The sequence below is a fragment of the Carcharodon carcharias genome, chromosome 16 (assembly GCF_017639515.1).
Source record: "Carcharodon carcharias isolate sCarCar2 chromosome 16, sCarCar2.pri, whole genome shotgun sequence".
In the NCBI taxonomy this organism is placed as follows: domain Eukaryota; kingdom Metazoa; phylum Chordata; class Chondrichthyes; order Lamniformes; family Lamnidae; genus Carcharodon; species Carcharodon carcharias.
Genome location: NC_054482.1, coordinates 55,719,967 through 55,737,955, shown reverse-complemented (window position 1 = coordinate 55,737,955; position 17,989 = coordinate 55,719,967). Strand labels below are relative to the sequence as shown.

General features: G+C 43.4%; 1 protein-coding gene across 1 annotated transcript in view; it reads right to left on the bottom strand.

The window, feature by feature from the left end:
• LOC121288946 (leptin receptor-like) overlaps positions 1-17,989 on the bottom strand; it is a 90,865-nt gene extending 72,876 nt beyond the window's left edge. The window contains exons 1-3 of the mRNA XM_041207813.1: positions 17,887-17,989; positions 16,272-16,387; positions 10,665-10,772 (exon numbers count right to left, since the gene is read on the bottom strand). Of these exons, the coding sequence (XP_041063747.1) occupies positions 10,665-10,772; positions 16,272-16,387; positions 17,887-17,989 (327 nt within the window). The remainder of the gene's footprint in view (positions 1-10,664; positions 10,773-16,271; positions 16,388-17,886) is intronic.

Here is a 17,989-nt window from a genome sequence, read left to right as displayed (position 1 = left end):
GAGATTTCTAGGGCACATTTAAAATTGATATCAACCTCAGCAAGCAATCAGCGCTGAATGGTGCGTCCTTGACTCCGCATACCAATTGGTCCCACAATACATCGTTTAAAACGTCTCTGAAGTTGCAGTATTCTGTTAACTGCTTGACCATAAGACATAGCAGCAAAAGTAGGCCATTCGGTCCATCAAGTCTGCTCCACCATTCAATGAGATTATGGCTGATCTGATAATCCTCAACTCCACTTTCCTGCCTTTTCCCCATAACCCTTGATTCCCTTAATGATTAAAAATCTGTCTATCTCAGCCTTGAATATACTTAACGACCCAGCCTCTACAGCCCTCTGCAGTAAAGATTCCACAAATTAACTACCCTCTGAGAGAAGAAATTCCTCCTTATCCCTAATTTAAACAGGCACCCCCCTTACTCTGAAATATTGCCTTCTGGTCCTGGACTCTCCCACAAGGGGAAACAACCTCTCAGCATCCACCCTCTCAAGCCCCGTAAGAATCTTATATGTTTCAATAAGGTCGCCTCTCATTCTTCTAAACTCCAATGAGTACAGGCCCAACCTACTCAATCTCTCCTCATAAAAAAATCCCTCCATATCTGGGATCAACCTAGTAAACCTTCTCTGGACTGCCTCCAATGACAATATATCTTTACTTAGATAAGGGGACCAAAATTGTTCACAGGTGTGTTGAACTAGTGCTTTGTATGGTGTTAGCAAGACTTCCCCATTTTTATACTCCATTCCCTTTAAAATAAAGGCCGACATTCCAGTTGCTTTCCCTGTTGAACCTGTATGTCAGCTTTTTGGGATTCATGTATAAGGACTCCCAAATCCTTTTGCGCTATAGCCTTCTGCAGTCTTTCTCCATTTAAATAATATTCAGCTCCCCTATTCTTCCTGCCAAGGTGCATAACCTCACATTTTCCCACATTATATTACATCTGCCAAGTTTTTGCCCACTTACTTAGTCTGTCTATATCCCTCAGGGAGCCAATCCCTGCTGTCATTTTAGGTGGGCGGGCCAATTAAGGCCTGCCCAGCATGACATCCACCAGGAAGCGCTATGCGCTCCCTCTGCGGGTGGGGGGAGATGCCCCAAATGCGAGAGTACGCTCTTTCACGCATGCGCACGAAAGAGCGCACATCTCCCTGAGGCAAAGTGCTGTCTCAGGGAGATCGCTGAAAGATTTTCAAACTTTAAAAATAGAAAAATAAAAAAATCATTAACATGTCCCCCTCATGTGACAATATCACACGAGATGGGACATGTTAATAAATTGCACAAAAACTTTAATAAACCACCGATGGATGAGGTTTCATGTTTTTTCAGAAGCCCGCTTTGGCTCCTGGCCTACCCACCAACCTTAAGGTTGGACGGGCAGGTCCTTTAATTATTTTAATTATCCTGCCAATGGCCTCAATTAGCCTTTGACAGGTCGTTGGACAGACAGCTGATTGCGCTGTGCCCCTGCCTTCCTGAAGATTTAAATGAGGCGGGATGACATCGGAGGAAACCCCCAACCTCATCCAGCGTCATTTTCGCGTCAGCAAGCAGGCCCCGCCCTTTCTCACCGATGGAAAAATTCAGCCCCTTGTGTCATCCTCATCATTTGCCTTCCCACCTATTTCTGCGTCATCCACAAGCTTGACGACAGTATATTCATTTCCCTCATCTAAATCATTAATATATATTGTAAATAATTGAGGCCCCAGCACAGATTCCTGTGACACTCCACTAGTTACAAGTTGCCATCCTGAAAATGCCCCCCTTATCCCAACCCTCTGTCATCCAATAGTTAGCCAATCCTCTATCCATGCTAATATACTACTCCAACACCATGGGCTCTTATCTTTTGTGTAGCCTTATGTGTGGTACTTTATGAAACACCTTTTGGAAATCCAAATATATTACATCTACTAGTTTCTCTTCTATTTTGCTTGTTACCTCCTCAAAGAATTCTAATAAATTTGTCAGGCATGATTTCCCCTTCATGAAGCCATGCTGACTCTGCTTGATTAAATTATGTACTTCTAAATGCTCTGCTATTACATCCTTTATAATAGACTCCAATATTTTCCCAATGACGGATGTTAAGCTAACTGGCCTAGAGTTACCTGTTTTTTTTGTCTCCCTCCCTTTACATCGGGTGTTACACTGGCCTTTCTCCAATCTTCTGGGACTTTTCCAGAGTCTAAGGACTCTTGGGAGATTATTACCAGTGCATCCACTATCTCTGTAGCTACTTCCTTTAATATCCGAGGATGCAACCTTTCAGCTCCAGGGGACTTATCAGCCTTTAGCCCTATTAGTTTCAATGGTACTTTTTCTCTGGTGACAGTTGTTGTATTTATTTCCTCCTACCTTTTGCCCTTTGATTACTTTGTATTTTTGGAATGCTATTAGCATCTTCTACCGTGAAGACTGAAGCAAAGTATTTATTCAACTCCTTTGTCATTTCCTGGTTCCCCATTATTATTTCTCCAGCCTCAGTCTCTCTGGGGCCTATGTTCACCTTGGCCTCTCTCTTCCTTGTTATATATTTAAAGAAGCTCTTACTGTCCCTTTTTATATTACTTGCTAGTTTACCCTCAAAGTTTATCCCTCTTTATTATATTTTTAAAAATCTTTTGTTGGTTTTTAAAACTTTCCCAATCCTCTGACTTACCACTAATCTTCTCTACATTGTATGTTTTTTCTTTCAATTTGATACTGTTCTTAACTTCCTTGGTTAACCATGGTTGGTTTATCCCTTCCTTGAATCCTTCTTCCTCACTGGGATATATTCTTGATGAGAGTCACTAACTATTTTCTTAAATATCTGCCATTGTTCATCAACCCTCTTTTCTGCTAAACTGCTTTGCCAGTCCACTCGAGCCAACTCTGCCCTCATTCCCATTGTAATTACCCTTATTTAAGTTTAGTACAGTTGTTTTCAACCCAAGATTCTCACTCTCAAACTGAATGCTAAATTCTACCATATTATGGTCACTGTTCCCTAGGGATCCTTTATTCTGAGATCATTTATTAAACCTGCCTCATGACACAATATCAGATCCAAAATAGCCTGATCCCTGGTTGGATTCACATATTCTTCTAGGAAACTGTCCCGAATACACTCTACAAATCTTGCTCATGTCTACCTCTGCCAATTTGATTTTCCCAATCTACATGAAGATTAAAGTCACCCATGATTAATGTACTGCCTTTTTTACATGCTCTCATTATCTCCTGATTTATTCTCTGTCTGACAGCATAGCTACTATCAGGGTGCCTACAGACTACTCCCACCAGTGTCTCCTTCCCCTTGTTATTTTTTACCTCCACCCATATGGATTCTACATCTTCCAATCCAAGATCCTTTCTAGCTATCGTACTTATTCCATCTCATACTAACAAAGCTATTGCAACACCCTTTCCTTCCTGCCTGTCCTTTTGAAAAGTCACATACCCTTGAATATTTAGTTCTTCGCTTTGATCTCCTTGTAACCACATCTCCATAATGGCTATAAGATCATACTCTTTAACCTCTATTTGTGCTATTAATTCATGTATTTTGTTCTGAATATTACGTGCATTTAAGGAAAGGGCCATTAATTATGCCTTTTACCATTTTTTCCTCCTTTGACCCTATTTGCTGCTGTTTTTTCATGTTTGTACACTCTGTCCCTTCCTTTCACACTCTGGGTATCATTACCTAAATAGCTGCCCTGCAAGGCTGCCATATCAACAAAGAACAAAGAACAAAGAAAAGTACAGCACAGGAACAGGCCCTTCAGCCCTCCAAGCCTGCACCGATCATATTGACCGTCAACTAAAACATTTTTCACTTCCAGGGTCCGTATCCCTCTATTCTAATCCTATTCATGTATTTGTCAAGCTGCTCTTAAACACCACTACCGTACTTGCTTCCACCACCTCCTCTGGCAGCGAATTCCAGACACTCACCACCCTCTGTGTAAAAAACTTGCCCCGCACATCTCCTCTATAGTTTTTTCCTCTCACCTTAAATCTATGTCCCCTAGTAATTGACTCTTCCACCCTGGGAAAAAGCTTCTGACTATCTACTCTGTCCATGCCACTCATAATTTTGTAAACTTCTATCAAGTCGCCCCTCAATCTCCGTCGCTCTAGTGAGAACAATCTGAGTTTCTCCAACCTTTCTTCATAGCTACTAACCTCCAGACCAGGCAGCATCCTGGTAAACCTCCTCTGCACCCTCTCCAATGCCTCCATATGCTTCTGGCAATGTGGCGACCAGAATTGCACATAATATTCCAAGTGTGGCGTAACCAAGGTTCTATACAGCTGCAGCATGTCTTCCCAGCTTTTATACTCAATACCCCTGCCAATGAAGGCAAGCATGCCATATGCCTTCCTGACTACCTTTTCCACCTGTGTTGCCACTTTCAGTGACCTGTGGACCTGTACACCCAGATCCCTCTGCCCATCGATGCACTTAAGGTTCTGCCATTTACTGTATAATTCCTGCCAGTATTACACCTTCCAAAATGCATTACCTCGCATTTGTCCGGAATAAACTCCATCTGCCATTTTTCCGCCCAAGTCTCCATCTGATCTATATCCCGTTGTATCCTTTGACAAACCTCTTCACTATCTGCAACTCCTCCAACCTTAGTGTCGTCTGCAAACTTACTAATTAGCCCAGTTACATTTTCCTCCAAATCATTTATGTATACTACAAACAGCAAAGGTCCCAGCACTGATCCCTGTGGAACTCCACTAGTCACAGCTCTCCATTCAGAAAAGCACCCTTCCACTGCTACCCTCTGTCTTCTATGACCAAGCCAATTCTGTATCCATCCTGCCAGCTCACCTCAGATCCCATGCGACTTTACCTTCTGTACCAGTCTGCCATGAGGGACCTTGTCAAAGGCCTTACTGAAATCCATATATATAATATCTACTGCCCTTCCATCATCAATCATCTTTGTCATTTCCTCGAAAAACTCGATCAAGTTAGTGAGACATGACCTCCCATTCACAAAACCATGCTGCCTCTCACTAATACAGCCATTTGCCTCCAAATGGTAGTAAATCCTGTCACAAAGAATATCCTTTTGCTTTGTAAGCCTACGTATCCCCTTTTTAGAAAGCCCCCTCGTCCCCACCCTATTCAGTTTAAAGCCCTTGCTACAGCCCTAATTATTTGATTCACCAGGACAGTGGTCCCAGCATGGTTCAAGTGAAGCCCATCCCACCAAAACAGCTCCCTTCTACCCCAGTACTGGTGCCAGTGCCCCATGAGTTGAAACCCATTCCTCCCACACCAATCTCTGAGCCACACAATTAACTCCTTGACTTTACTTACCCTATGCCAGTTTGCCCATGGCTCAGGTGGCAATCCTGAGATTATTACCTTAGAGGTTCTGTTTTCTAATTTACCTCCTAACTGTTCAAATTCTTTCAGCAGAACTTCCTTTCTCGTCCTATCAATGTCGTTGATACGAACATGGACGACAACTGGATCCCTCCCCTCCCACTCCAAGTTCCTCTCCAACCCTGAGGAGATGTCCTTAAACCTGGCACCGGGCAGGCAACACAGCCTTCGGGACTCATGCTCACAGCTGCAGAGAACAGGATCCCCCTAATTATACTGTCCCCTACCACTACTACACTCCCATTTTCTCCCCCAACTTGAATGGCTCCCTGTACCACGGTGGCCTGGTCAGTTCGCTCATCCTCCCTGTAGTCCCCACTCTCATCCACACAACTTGCAGGAACCTTGTAACTGTTGGGACAGTTGCAGGGGTCAAGCCTCCTCAAACGCTACCTGCTGGGTCCCCACACCTGCTTCACCTGCAGTCACACTCTCCTGTCCCTGATCACAGACCAAATTAGAATGACCTAATCTGAGGGGTGTGACTGCCTCCTGGAGCAAAGTGTCCAGCTAGCTTTCCCCCTCCCTGTTGTGGCACAATGTCTGCAGCTCAGACTCCAGCTCCTTAATTCAGATCCAAAGTTCCTCAAGTTGCAAACACTTGGTACAGATGTGTTCGCTCTGGATCACCTTGGTGTCCAGCAGAAGCCACATGCTGCAGCAGCAACACATCACCCGTCCTGCCATTGCTATTGTATTTTATTCAATTTACTAATTAATTACTCTAGTATCCCCACTCTTTACACTTTATTATAATAATTTTTTTATACACACCAGTATCGATCTTATACTTAACAAGCTATCTTTAAGTAAAAGAGAAAGAAAGATGATAGATCTAAACAAAAACTAAAGAACTTACTTTTACTTTAAAGACTAGAAATACTCACCAATCCTAATCACCAAACAGCTGCTCTCTGTGCTCTTTTCCCTCTCACACTCTTTCACTGTCTCACACTTGTCTCACTCTCTCGCTGTTAAAAGTCACTCTCTTCTCACTTTCTCACTGTTAAAGGTCACGCTCCTCTAACACTGTCTTGGTGTAAATGACCACGCTGTTTTTCTAACAGTCCCTCGCTATAAACGACCACATTGTTTCTACATAGGTTGCAATGGACTCTCCTGGGGCCCGAGCTCTTGAATTGAATTTTTAAGTGCTGCATTAGCACAGATGGTTTCAGCTGGAAGTGTGTTTTCACTAGGTCCACTAATTCGCTATATGACTTGGAACTGGGCGTGCTCGGGGCAGTCAGGTTATGAAAAAAGTTATATGCTTTACTGCCGCCTGCGCTTAAGAAGATCACTTTCCACTTTTCTTCAGCGGTTATTTCATTTGTTACAAAGTACAATCCACGGTGCTCAACATACTGACTCCAATCTTTAGTAGTAGCATCATATGGGTCAATTCTTCCAGACAATGGCATGACTGGTGAGTAGATTTTTAAAATTCGATTTACTCACAGTAACAGAGCGAGGTGCAGAGTCGAAGTTGATTTTACCCTCATTGCCAAATGTGATGATTCTACGGAGCAGACTGGTTTAGTCAAGAAGCAGTTAAACTTTATTACAGAGGCATTTTCAATGCTTACGCGCCACCAGATCTCTCATCAGAAAAGCCCACCCCATGGATTGCCTGTGCTAAGAGCTTACTGGTCGAAGCCCCCACAGTACATCATATGACCCGTGATTGGCAGGACGAAGTGACTACACATCCAGTTACCACAACTATGTAGAGGAGTGTGGTCCTTGCCATCTGCGCTTTCCATTTTTCCACTGTTCTTGTGCACCGTTGGTAACTAAAGCTTGTTAGTGTTTTCTTACTGTTTGCTGCATAATTACTCCATTTGTATTGCTTGTTGAATTAAAGTTTAATTGCAAATCTTTTTACTGCTTTTGTTCCTTATACTATATCACCTGTCCATAGTCCTTGAGTTTGCAGCCCCCAGGCAACAGTACACAACAACATCATTGAGAATTGCTCATCACCAAAATCCACTGGGTGTCCACTGGAATGTGGTGGGGGGAAGCGGAGTTGTATTTTGAAGGTGGTGGCTAATCATTAACTGAACCCTGTTTTAATCCAGTGTCATGACTCCCCCTCTGGTCAGTTCACTGTTGTTTCTCGCAATGCTACATTTCAGGGTCCTGCCATGCTTCCCACAGTCCCCAGATAGTGCCCAGCTCTTTGCCAACAAATTGACAAACTATACTTTATTCATGTAATACATTTATCCACTAGGGTCTGTCCCGTGTTCCTTCTTCCGCTCACTCATGACTAACACTGTGCATCCTGCCTTCACCCATTTCATAATAGGAGAGATGTTGAGGATCAAGGATTGTTGGAACAGAATGTGACCTCATTGAAAGTAAGACAAATGGTGAACTGCATAACAGTGAGTATGAGGTGAGTATGGGATCAACATTTACAACTTCACTTAAGTCACATAACAGGAGTCAAATGTCACCCCCTTCTGATTTTTGCTCTCACCCTGAACTCCTGGACCAGGACCATCCATCACAGAACATCAGATTACATTTGTTTTTGATTCTCTGGGAGTTAAATTCAATTTTGGAGGGACATAATATATCCATTAGTGGATTAAACACCCATTATACTTCCTGCCTGATTTTCCTTCCCATCTGAGGTGCATTACAGGTGACCAATCGCCTACCTGAAGTTGAATTCTCTCCTTGTTGGTTACAACACCATGCAATTACACTTTCCTGCCAGTGATGGTGCTGCATAGCTTCAGTTCTCTCAGCAACTTAGCCTGTAGCTTCAGAGAAACCACGAGCTACAAACCGCATTGCAATAAAAGATTTGTAAAATCGCTTTGCAAAAAATCCTCAATGTACTGCTTTAAAAAGGAGATTGAATTATAAGTGTGTAGCCTGGCTCAATTATCCTTTGGCCTCCAACCCCCTTTTGTTGGAAGATGACAGGTCATTTTCACTCTTCATGGTCAAACACGATCAGACTTGGCCCTCCGAACAAAGTATGTAAAGGCTCATACATGAAGGGTGGACTATTCAGGTGACATGCATTAGCATCTTTGGGAAAGGAGAAGAGAAGAGAATATATTAAAACGCTTCTTTACTAGGTAAACAGAATTAGCTGTTAATCACCGGAACATTTGGAAAAAACATGTTTGGCAAGCCCCTTTCATCATTTACCTACAAGCATGAGACATGGCATGAATCAAAGCAAAATACACGGTCCACAAAATTAGGCTCCATATTTTTAGTGCTACAGGTGTCGCTTTGGACCTAAAAAGGTGGCCTTGCCATGCACACATACTTCTGTTGGCCGAGTGCCATTTTGGGTAGATGCTAGAAGCCTGTGCCGGAAGTTTGCAGATTAGCCAGATCATGACGTCAAGTCAGCAGGTAATGCTGATTTGACTCTGGTAGTGCCATATTTGACTTCAACACTCCAGCTAATGCACTGTCTGAACTATGCACAGAACTATGAACATGTGTTCAGCAGCAGGAGATACCCCCTTCTCCTGCTGTGCTATTTAAAAGGATCATCAATTATTCTCAGTTTAGTTGATTATTGATTTCTACAGGCTGCTGCACTCAGCTTGTAGAAATGGTTGGTGGTTTACACATTCAACTAAAGTTAGTGAAGTCGGCAGGGAATGGTGTGTGGAGACCTTGGGTCTCACTTCAAGGCTTCGGCTCACACCACTTGTTCCCAGTGACTGGTTCTAGTAGTTTGTATCTCCCTTGGCCTGCAGCATGACAGAAAGAATAAACAAAGGGAATAAACAGAGGAGGATAAGCTGCTCAGAGGAGGGAAGGGGGAAGAAGGGCTCTCAGAAGGAGGCCATAACTACACAGCCTCTTAAGGGAGCAATTTTCCTAAGAAACCTCAGGGAGGATTGGTGCATTAGACACTTCCATTCAATAAGGAGGTACTCAATGAAGTCTGCCACCTGTTGCAGCCTCAGAGCAGGACAAGGTCAGCACTGCCAGTGAATGTGAAGATGATCCTGTGAATGTGAAGGTGTGAAGGTGAATAACTTAGGAACACAGGAACATAGTAATAGAAGTTGGCCACTTAGCTTCTTGCATCTGTTCCAGCATTCAATACATCATGATTGATCTGCAACTTAACTCCATTTAACCAGTCTTTGTGCCAAGTTCCTTAATACTTTTTGTTAACAGATTTAAACTTAACAATTGATCTAGCATCAATTGCCCTTTGCAGAAGAGTTCTAAACTTGTGATTCTTTGCTTGAAGAAGTGTTTGCTAATTATAATCCTGAGAGGCCTCACTCTAATTTTTACATTATACCCCCAGTAATAGACTGGCCAATCAAATGAAATAGATTCTCCCTATCCACCTATCTGAGGTAGATTCTCCCTATCCACCTATCCCAAATAGATTCTTCCTATCCGCCTATCTCAAATAGATTCTCCATATCTCCTTATCTGAAATAGATTCTCCCTATCTGCCTATTCCAAATAGATTCTCCATATCTCCCTTATCTGAAATAGATTCTCCCTATCCACCTTTCTGAGATAGATTTTTCCTATCCACCTATTCCAAATAGATTCTCCCTATCCACCTATCTGAGATAGATTCTTCCTACCCACCTATCCCAAATATATTCTCCCTATCCACCTACCTGCTCCTCCTAATACTTTGAAAGTTTTGATCAAAACACTCCTTAACATTCTAAATTCCAAGTAATACAATCCTAGTTTGTTTAACCTCTCCTTGTAACAACACTAGGGCAGAATTTTCTGCTCCAGAGATCAAGTATGGTGGTGGGGCAGGAAAGTCAGTGGGGTTCCTGCTGTATGGAAGGCTGGGTTGCCGTGCCAGATCACTTGCTTTTCTCAAAATTATGTATGCATAAATAAGCAGCACATCATCAGTCATTACCCGATCCTTAATTATAAACTCAAGTAATTTCCTGACAAAAGATGTTAGACGAAATGATTGATGATTCCCTGGTTCCCTGCTCTCACCTTTCTTAAATAGTGGTGCAACATGCACAATTACCCAATAGGAATGATTCCCAAATTGAGGAAACTTTGGAAGATTCTAGTTATAACATCAACAATGTTCTCACCTACTTCCTCTAAAATCCTGGGATGGAAATTATCTGGTCCTGGGAGTTAATCGCTCCTTAGTGTCATTAATTTTCTCATTACTGTTATTTTGTTTACATTAATTTTCTTGAGACCGTGGCCATGATTCAATAATATTTTTCTTGGGATGTCTGGTATGCTTTATCATAAATACTTGCACAAAGTAATTAGGCAGCGTGTCCACCATGTTCTTACTTTTGCTGACAACATCACAGTTATCAGTTTTCAAGGGTCGATATTGCTTCTGACCGAACTCTTTTTCCTAAAGAAATTGGAAAATATTTGTGTTTTCATACTTTTCATACTCCCTTGTGTAGTTCGATCTTCTTTGTCACCCTTTGATGCTTTCCCATTTGCCAGGATCTGTGCCCTTTTATGCACTTTTACATGCTTTTCGTTTAGTTTTATTTTGTCTTTTACCTCTTTAGTTGCTCATGACTACCTATTTTGCAAAGTAGAACTTTGACCTTCAGGGATATAAACTAATTTTGTATCTTATTAAATTTATTCTTGAACACTTCCCCCATTTTATCAATTAACAGATTTACCCATTTTACTGTGGACAGTCTGGTCCCATTGAAGTCAGCCTTACCCAAATCTAGAACCTTAGTAGCTGTTTCACATTTCTCCCTTTCAAGAACTATGTTGAACTCAATCATGTTATGATCGCTTATTATTTTTTAATTTTATGATTATTTGATAAATGTTCACACACTGTTAGGTTGTTAACTAAATTTAGTTCATTACTCATTACTAAATCTAACATGGCACGCTCCTTTGGAGATTCTTCATGTTGGGTTCCTTCCAGGCTACAGCAGAGAACATCTCTAACATCCCACAGTTCACCATCCACTTTTGTTTAAGTGACACACTATGCAATGATAGGGGAATAAATTGCCTTCTCTTCTTCAAAAGAGAAGTAGAGGGAGCATGCACTTGGCTTTGTCGGAATAGCAGGCTCCCCCATCGTGGAGGGTGCCACTGACTACACACATGTTGCTTTGTGGGTGTGACATCTAAATCAGTGATGCACTGCAACTACAAAGGCTCCGCTCCCTCAATGTGCAGCTGGTGTGGGACCATGTTTAGCCCATCAAGCATTTAAATGCCCCTTATCCTGGCAGCAATCATGATATCCCTATTCTGTGCCAGTCTGATGTACCATCAGCATTTTACTGGGAAACAAGGATTATCTGCTGACCATATGGCTCATGCAGAACCATAGACAGGTAGGATGCATGTATAAAACAGAGACTTACTGCCAGACCAACTGTCATTGAGCAGGTCATTAAAGAAAGTGGCCACAGGCTTGGAAAAACTTGTCAAAAGTGAGCATCCTTCCGCAGCTGAGACTATTCAGCAGCAGCTCCATTGACATGTTTGGAGTCGGGCCTCTGAAGCTTTTCTGCCCACTCAAACAATGCAAAAGCATGAATGTGCCACCATACACTGAAGAGATGGGGTGCCAGCCCCATCTCAAAGGTGCTGAAAGCACCCAGAGAGAATGATGGAACTCTGTGTCACCTGTCCACAACTTTCTGGCAGCAACATCGAGGTGCAGGCATCACTGATGTGTCCAGTAAGTGTGAAGCTCGGCCAAAACTTTGCTCTGATGGTTATACACTGCACAGGGAAGAGGTCATGGACTGAGATATCTGCCTTTATCTTGCGCAGAAAGGTTTCACATCTGAGTGATACAAACACTGCTCATCATTACAAGGAGCCATAGGCGAGGAGAAATTCTTGGGAGTTAATTTACAATAGATTAGCGCCTGTGTCCACGGGGTGCAACTACATCTTCTTAACCTTGCTAACCCTGCCGCTACGTCTTGGTGCTCCCCAACATCCACAGCAGAGATGGAGGCAGCCTGTTGACTACTACGCCCTGTCAGTGATGACCTTGGCAGACATTCTCTGGAGGGCTGAGACCTGAATAGCCCCAGCCTGCATTGGGTATCTTGCTGTGCGCCAGCTGCACCCTCCTCGGCCTGTGGAGTTGGAGATAATAGGGGTCACAGGAAGAAGGGATTTGGAGCGGACGGACATTCCCAGAGTCACCTGGGTGGATGGCCCCAGGGTGTCGAGCTACTGGTTCTCCTCCCTATGGGTGCCTGACAGCCCCTGAACTCAAGAACTCAAGAATTAGGAGCAGGAGTAGGCCGTTCAACCCCTTGGACCTGCTCTGCCATTCAATATGATCATGGCTGATTTGATTGAGGTCTCAACTCCACTTTCCTGCCCATCCGCCATAACCTCTGACTTCCTTGTTGATCAAAAATCTGTCTAACTCAACATTGAATAAATTCAAAGACCCAGCCTCCATTGCTCTCTGTGAAGAGAACTCCACAGGCTAATATATCTCTGAAAGAAAGATTCTCCTTATCTCAGTCTTAAACGTCGGACACCTAATTTTTAAATTGGTCCCCTAGTTCTAGACTCCCTCACAAGGGGAAACATTCTCTCAGCATGCACCATCTCAAGTTCTCTCAGGATCTTATATGTTTCAATAAGGTCGCTTCTCATTTTTTAAAACTCCAATGGGTATAGGCTCAACCTGCTCAACTTTTCCTCATAAGACAACTCTTTCATTCTGGGAATCAGATGATTGAGCCTTCTCTGAACTGCCTCTAATGCATTTATATTCTTTCCTAAGTAAGGAGTTAAGTGGTTAAGATGCAGTCTAACTAAGGCCCTGGACAGCTGGAGCAATACTTCTCTACTTTTATACTCAATTCCCCTTGCAAAAAGCACCAATATTCCATTTTCCTTCCTAATCACTTGCTGTAGCTGCATACCAACTGGTGAGTTTTCTGCGACCTTGGCCAGAATGGAATTTCTTATAGCTGACGTTGTCATTATGGCCTGAACAATGTTACAGCACCAGGTCTGGAACAAGTAAATTAACAGTTGTTCTTGTAATCTCATTTTTTAAGAAGTTGCAGCACCAGCCTGGAAACCCATTGATTTCAGTGTGCTAGGGGCACAGCATCAACACAAGATGTATATATATATATAGTAGTTTTGCTATCCCTGCTTATGTATGTTCTCCCTTTTCAGGCTCTCTGCTGTCTGCTATAGACCACACAGCCATTTTGTTAGAAGGAGGTGTGCTTTTGCATGGGGAAGGAGGGGAAACTGGTTCTCAACTTTGAAGTTGAGCCCAGCATGCTTGGAACAACGTTATGCTGCTGAGTTGCCTTAACAACGAATTTTCCGTTGCACACCTGACTTAGTTCTTTTGCAGTTTTTGCTTTAGAACTAAGTTAATTTCCACGTAACATGTGGGTACCAATGCAGTGAAATTAAGCTTATTGTCACTTCTGGTGAAATCAGTTAAATGTAGTTGTCACACCTGTCTGAAATCTGTGCTCAATAAAATGCTGAAAATGAAATAGAACAGCCTTCCACAAATGCCTCCTTTACATAGTCAACAATTACAAAGTGCTGCTAGTCCTCCGAAATGCAGTGACTATATTATTGTAAGTGCAATGTTTGAGATGTGATGAAGTGCTACATTTAAGTTCTTTTTTAATTAAGCTGGGAGCTGAGCTCAATGGTAGCACTCATGCCTCTGCGTCAGAAGGCTGGGGTTCAAGTACCACTCCAGAGACTTGAGCACAAAAATTAAGGCTGTCACTCCAGCGTAGCACTGAGGGGATACTGCACTGTCAGATGTAGTGTCTTTCCAATACGATGTTAAACTGACACCCCGTCTACCCTTTCAGATAGACATAAAAGATCCCATGGCATTACTTTGAAGAAAACCAGGGGAGTTATCCCCATTGTCTTGGCTTCAATCAACATCACATTGCTGTTTGTGGGAGCTTGATGTGTGCAAGCTGACTTCTGCATTTCCTACGTTGCAACAAAGACTACATTTTTAAAAAAAACTTTATTGTCTGTAGAACACTTTGATATCCTGAGTCATTAAAAGGCGTTTTAGGAAGCTTTTTTTCATTCTTTTGATCTAAGCTGTAATTTTCCTTCTGCATTTGGGTCCCCTGGTTGCAGGTTTTGTAATTATGTCAAGTAATTTATTTAAGTTAATCTTATCCATACTATCTTTATCTACCCGCTATTGCCAGCTTTATCTTTGGAGAAGATGCTTTTATCCAATAATTTAGACCTAGAGCTGTGGATCTATTTGCTTCAGATTTCACTTTGTATACGTCAAAAAAAAATCTAATTCACAAATACTAACCTGTGACAAGGCTGTTTGCACTAAAGTGATTTGGTTGTAAATGATTAGCATTAAAAATAAGCAAATGAACAAATAAGAATCTACTCCTAAAATGAGTGGAAGTTTATGCTCTGTCAGACAATGGGACAAATCAACAGAAGGCACCTTTCTCCATGGGAAAACAAGCCAATCTGACCAAATGAGCCAGTCACAGAGATCATCAGCCCCAGATCACATGGAGGGAATTCCTTGTTTAAAATAAGTTGGGTAACAATGAAAACTGTTCACTTTGCAAATGAATGCTAACGCCCTTTCTTGTAGGTGGCCAAAAAGTTCTGACTGGCAGAGGTAAACCGTGGAATTGGAGAAAACAGCGAATGCACAGAATGCAACAACCTCACTCATATTAACTTTGTAATAAAGCTAATGGACCCAACACACAAGAGGACCCTGACCATTATATTTCTGCTTATCCAGGTGAGACCTGCAACAGGCAGAAAAACCTTGCATCCAATTACACTTAACCACTAGAGCAAATGAAAGATGTTATAACAGGTCAGCAGTTGCTGTGTTTAGTGAGTTGTTTTAGACGACATTAGATGTTTTTTACAATACCGTGTGTTAAATTATTTGTAAATAACTAGACGTAGCCTTGTCAGCAAATATAAACCTTGTGACCTGAGATCCCTAACAAATTCTATTTCACCATGGTAACGGTAAGTTGAGTGAGGTTTTCGCAAGACTAATTGGCTTTAGAACAGGAGGGTGGAAATCAGTGTTGCAGAATCAATCATGCTTTGTGATGTATTCTGTTATAGCAGAATTGAAACTGGTTGCAATAGAAACTGGCTGACTTCTTGAGGAGAAAGGTCAGCTGGAGTGAGATCGAGCTGACCCACACCCCTCTCACGTTAACACTGTTGGAGGTCAACTAAGGCGTCAGTGATGGAGTTCAGCCCACGCAGGATCAATGCTCTAGACCAAGATCTCCATGGCAGCAACTAACCTGCCATTGTTGACCTTGGTGCCTCAGCACGTCGGCACTATCACCTCGGACTGAAGATGGACAGACTCCTCCATCGGCCCTTGGAATCTGAGGAGTGCACCAGACATCTCTTCCTGATGTTCTTGTGATTGTCTTTGCAGCTGCAAAAACTGAGTGAGGACTGGGTCCAAAGCCTCATCATCTGACTCGGATTCAGTAGATTCCTTGCCTCCAGCAGTCCTCCACTGAGGGTGACCTCAGATGTCCCTGCCTCTGCCTACTGTGGAACAGATTGTATGCTGTGCTGACCAGATTGTGACTACTCGATGTCTAGGTCCCACTGAGGTGTGTGTGTGTCACTGCATTGGTGGAGGGTGTAGGAGAGCACCATGATGGGTCTTCAACTGTGCTGCCCTCAGGGTCCTCATCCGAGGTACTGGAGTCAGGGTCAAGGTTGCCTGAGGGCAATGTGGCAGATGTGCCTAGGAGAGAAAGTGAAGATTATTAATGCTTGGGAGCGGTGTTACACATAGAGGAGCATTGACAGAGGGATGATGTGGTGCAGGATCATCACATGGATGCTTACTGCGACTCACCGTCACCGGTGGAACATTCCATATCAGTTCCAACGTGCGACTCTCGAACAGAGTGAGGACCTTGATGTCCGACACTCCACACAGGTCCTCTCCCGTTGATTGTGCGCGATCTTGCCCTGCAAAAAGACAGATGGAGATGGTGTGAGCAAGGCGCATGCCAGGCCAAATGAGAAAGATACCAGGCATGCATGCGGCTGTGTGGAGACATGGGTGGGATGAGGAGGTGATCTCCAGAGGAGATGAGGCCAGATGGAGATTTGAGGGTGTGTGTGAGAGAGTGAAATGTGATGTCCCTTGAGCTGGCAATGAGTGAGATACCATTGAATGTGTGGTGGCCTTGTGAGTGGGTGAGTTGAGGGTGATGAGATAGTTGACTTACCCTGGTGGTACGGATAAGATCATTCATCCTTTTTCTGCACTGGATGGTGGCCTGTTGTGTGCAGCATTGATGCTGACCACCTCTGCCAACACCTCCAGAGTGGTGAGACTAATGGGCTTCCTGCACCAGAGCGGGGTAGAAGGCATTGTGGCAGGCCACCATGGCATCCAAAAGGCGTTCAATGGATGTATCACTAAATCAAGGGGCTGCACCCTTCTTGGCTTTTGGGGCCATGTCTTCACTGGATCAGTCCTGGGCTGCAAGCATTTTGAACTGTGCACGCAGCTGCAGTTTAAGTATGGCACCCGGGATGAGGAAGTGGTGAAGCAATGGCATGGTGGCCAAAGTGGAGGCCACCCATCAGTGAGATGGCTTGTTTCCTGTGAGTGCATAATTTATGAAGTGAGAAGGGGACAATGCGGCGTGAAAACCCGCCACTGCAGCCAATGGGTAAAACGTCATTTTTCATGCCCGCTACCGCACTTAGTGCAATTCCGGGATGACTGTGCCCTATGTGTCCTGCACTACCTTGCTACCATGAGGGCACAACCATTACCAACAGCTACACGGTGAGAAGCTGAAGGGGTGGAGGAAGAGGAAAATGAGGAGGAAGCAGAGGAAGAAGAGAAAAGGAGGTGGAAACTAACACATCCCCTCTCTGTTCCAGCTGTTTGTAATCGGCACATCCGATTGCAATGCCAGTGAACATAATTTTAATTCCCGATTCAACAAATGTCCCACATCTTTCCATCCATCTGTAAGAGACCTTCACATAGTCACCATCGCCACAATGCTGACAAAAAAACCCCACCAGGAAATAAACATTCCAAACCAACTCCATCAAACCAACGATCCAATACTGCATTCCCTTAGTGCCTATTATCTATATACTTTTGCCTTCCTTCGTGCTCCTTTGCAGTCTTATCCCCATGGCTGCAGGCATGGTTGGTGGAATACTTTTGGTGGGGAGATTGCAGATAGCCTTGCAGGGCGATCTTAGGTAGCTCAGTCCCTAGAAGCCATGACTTTAGACATTACCACCTCAGCATGAGCAGCAGCAGTTTAGGCTTGCTGAGTGCAACAGCAAATGCACTACTGGAGTGACAGTGGTGGGAAAATGAATGGTGTTACACTGAGAGAGGGCAGCAGGTTCATGCTCCATGGAACCATTACCACACCTCCAAGTCAGCACCTCAGCAATCTCCTGGAGCACAGTTTACTGAACTACTGCAATACCCTGCAAGCCCCTTTCAATACTGGTGTTTTCAGCCATGATGGTAGCAGTCTGAACACACATAGCAGCAAGCTGAGCTTGTGCAACTTCAGTCTGAGCTTCCAT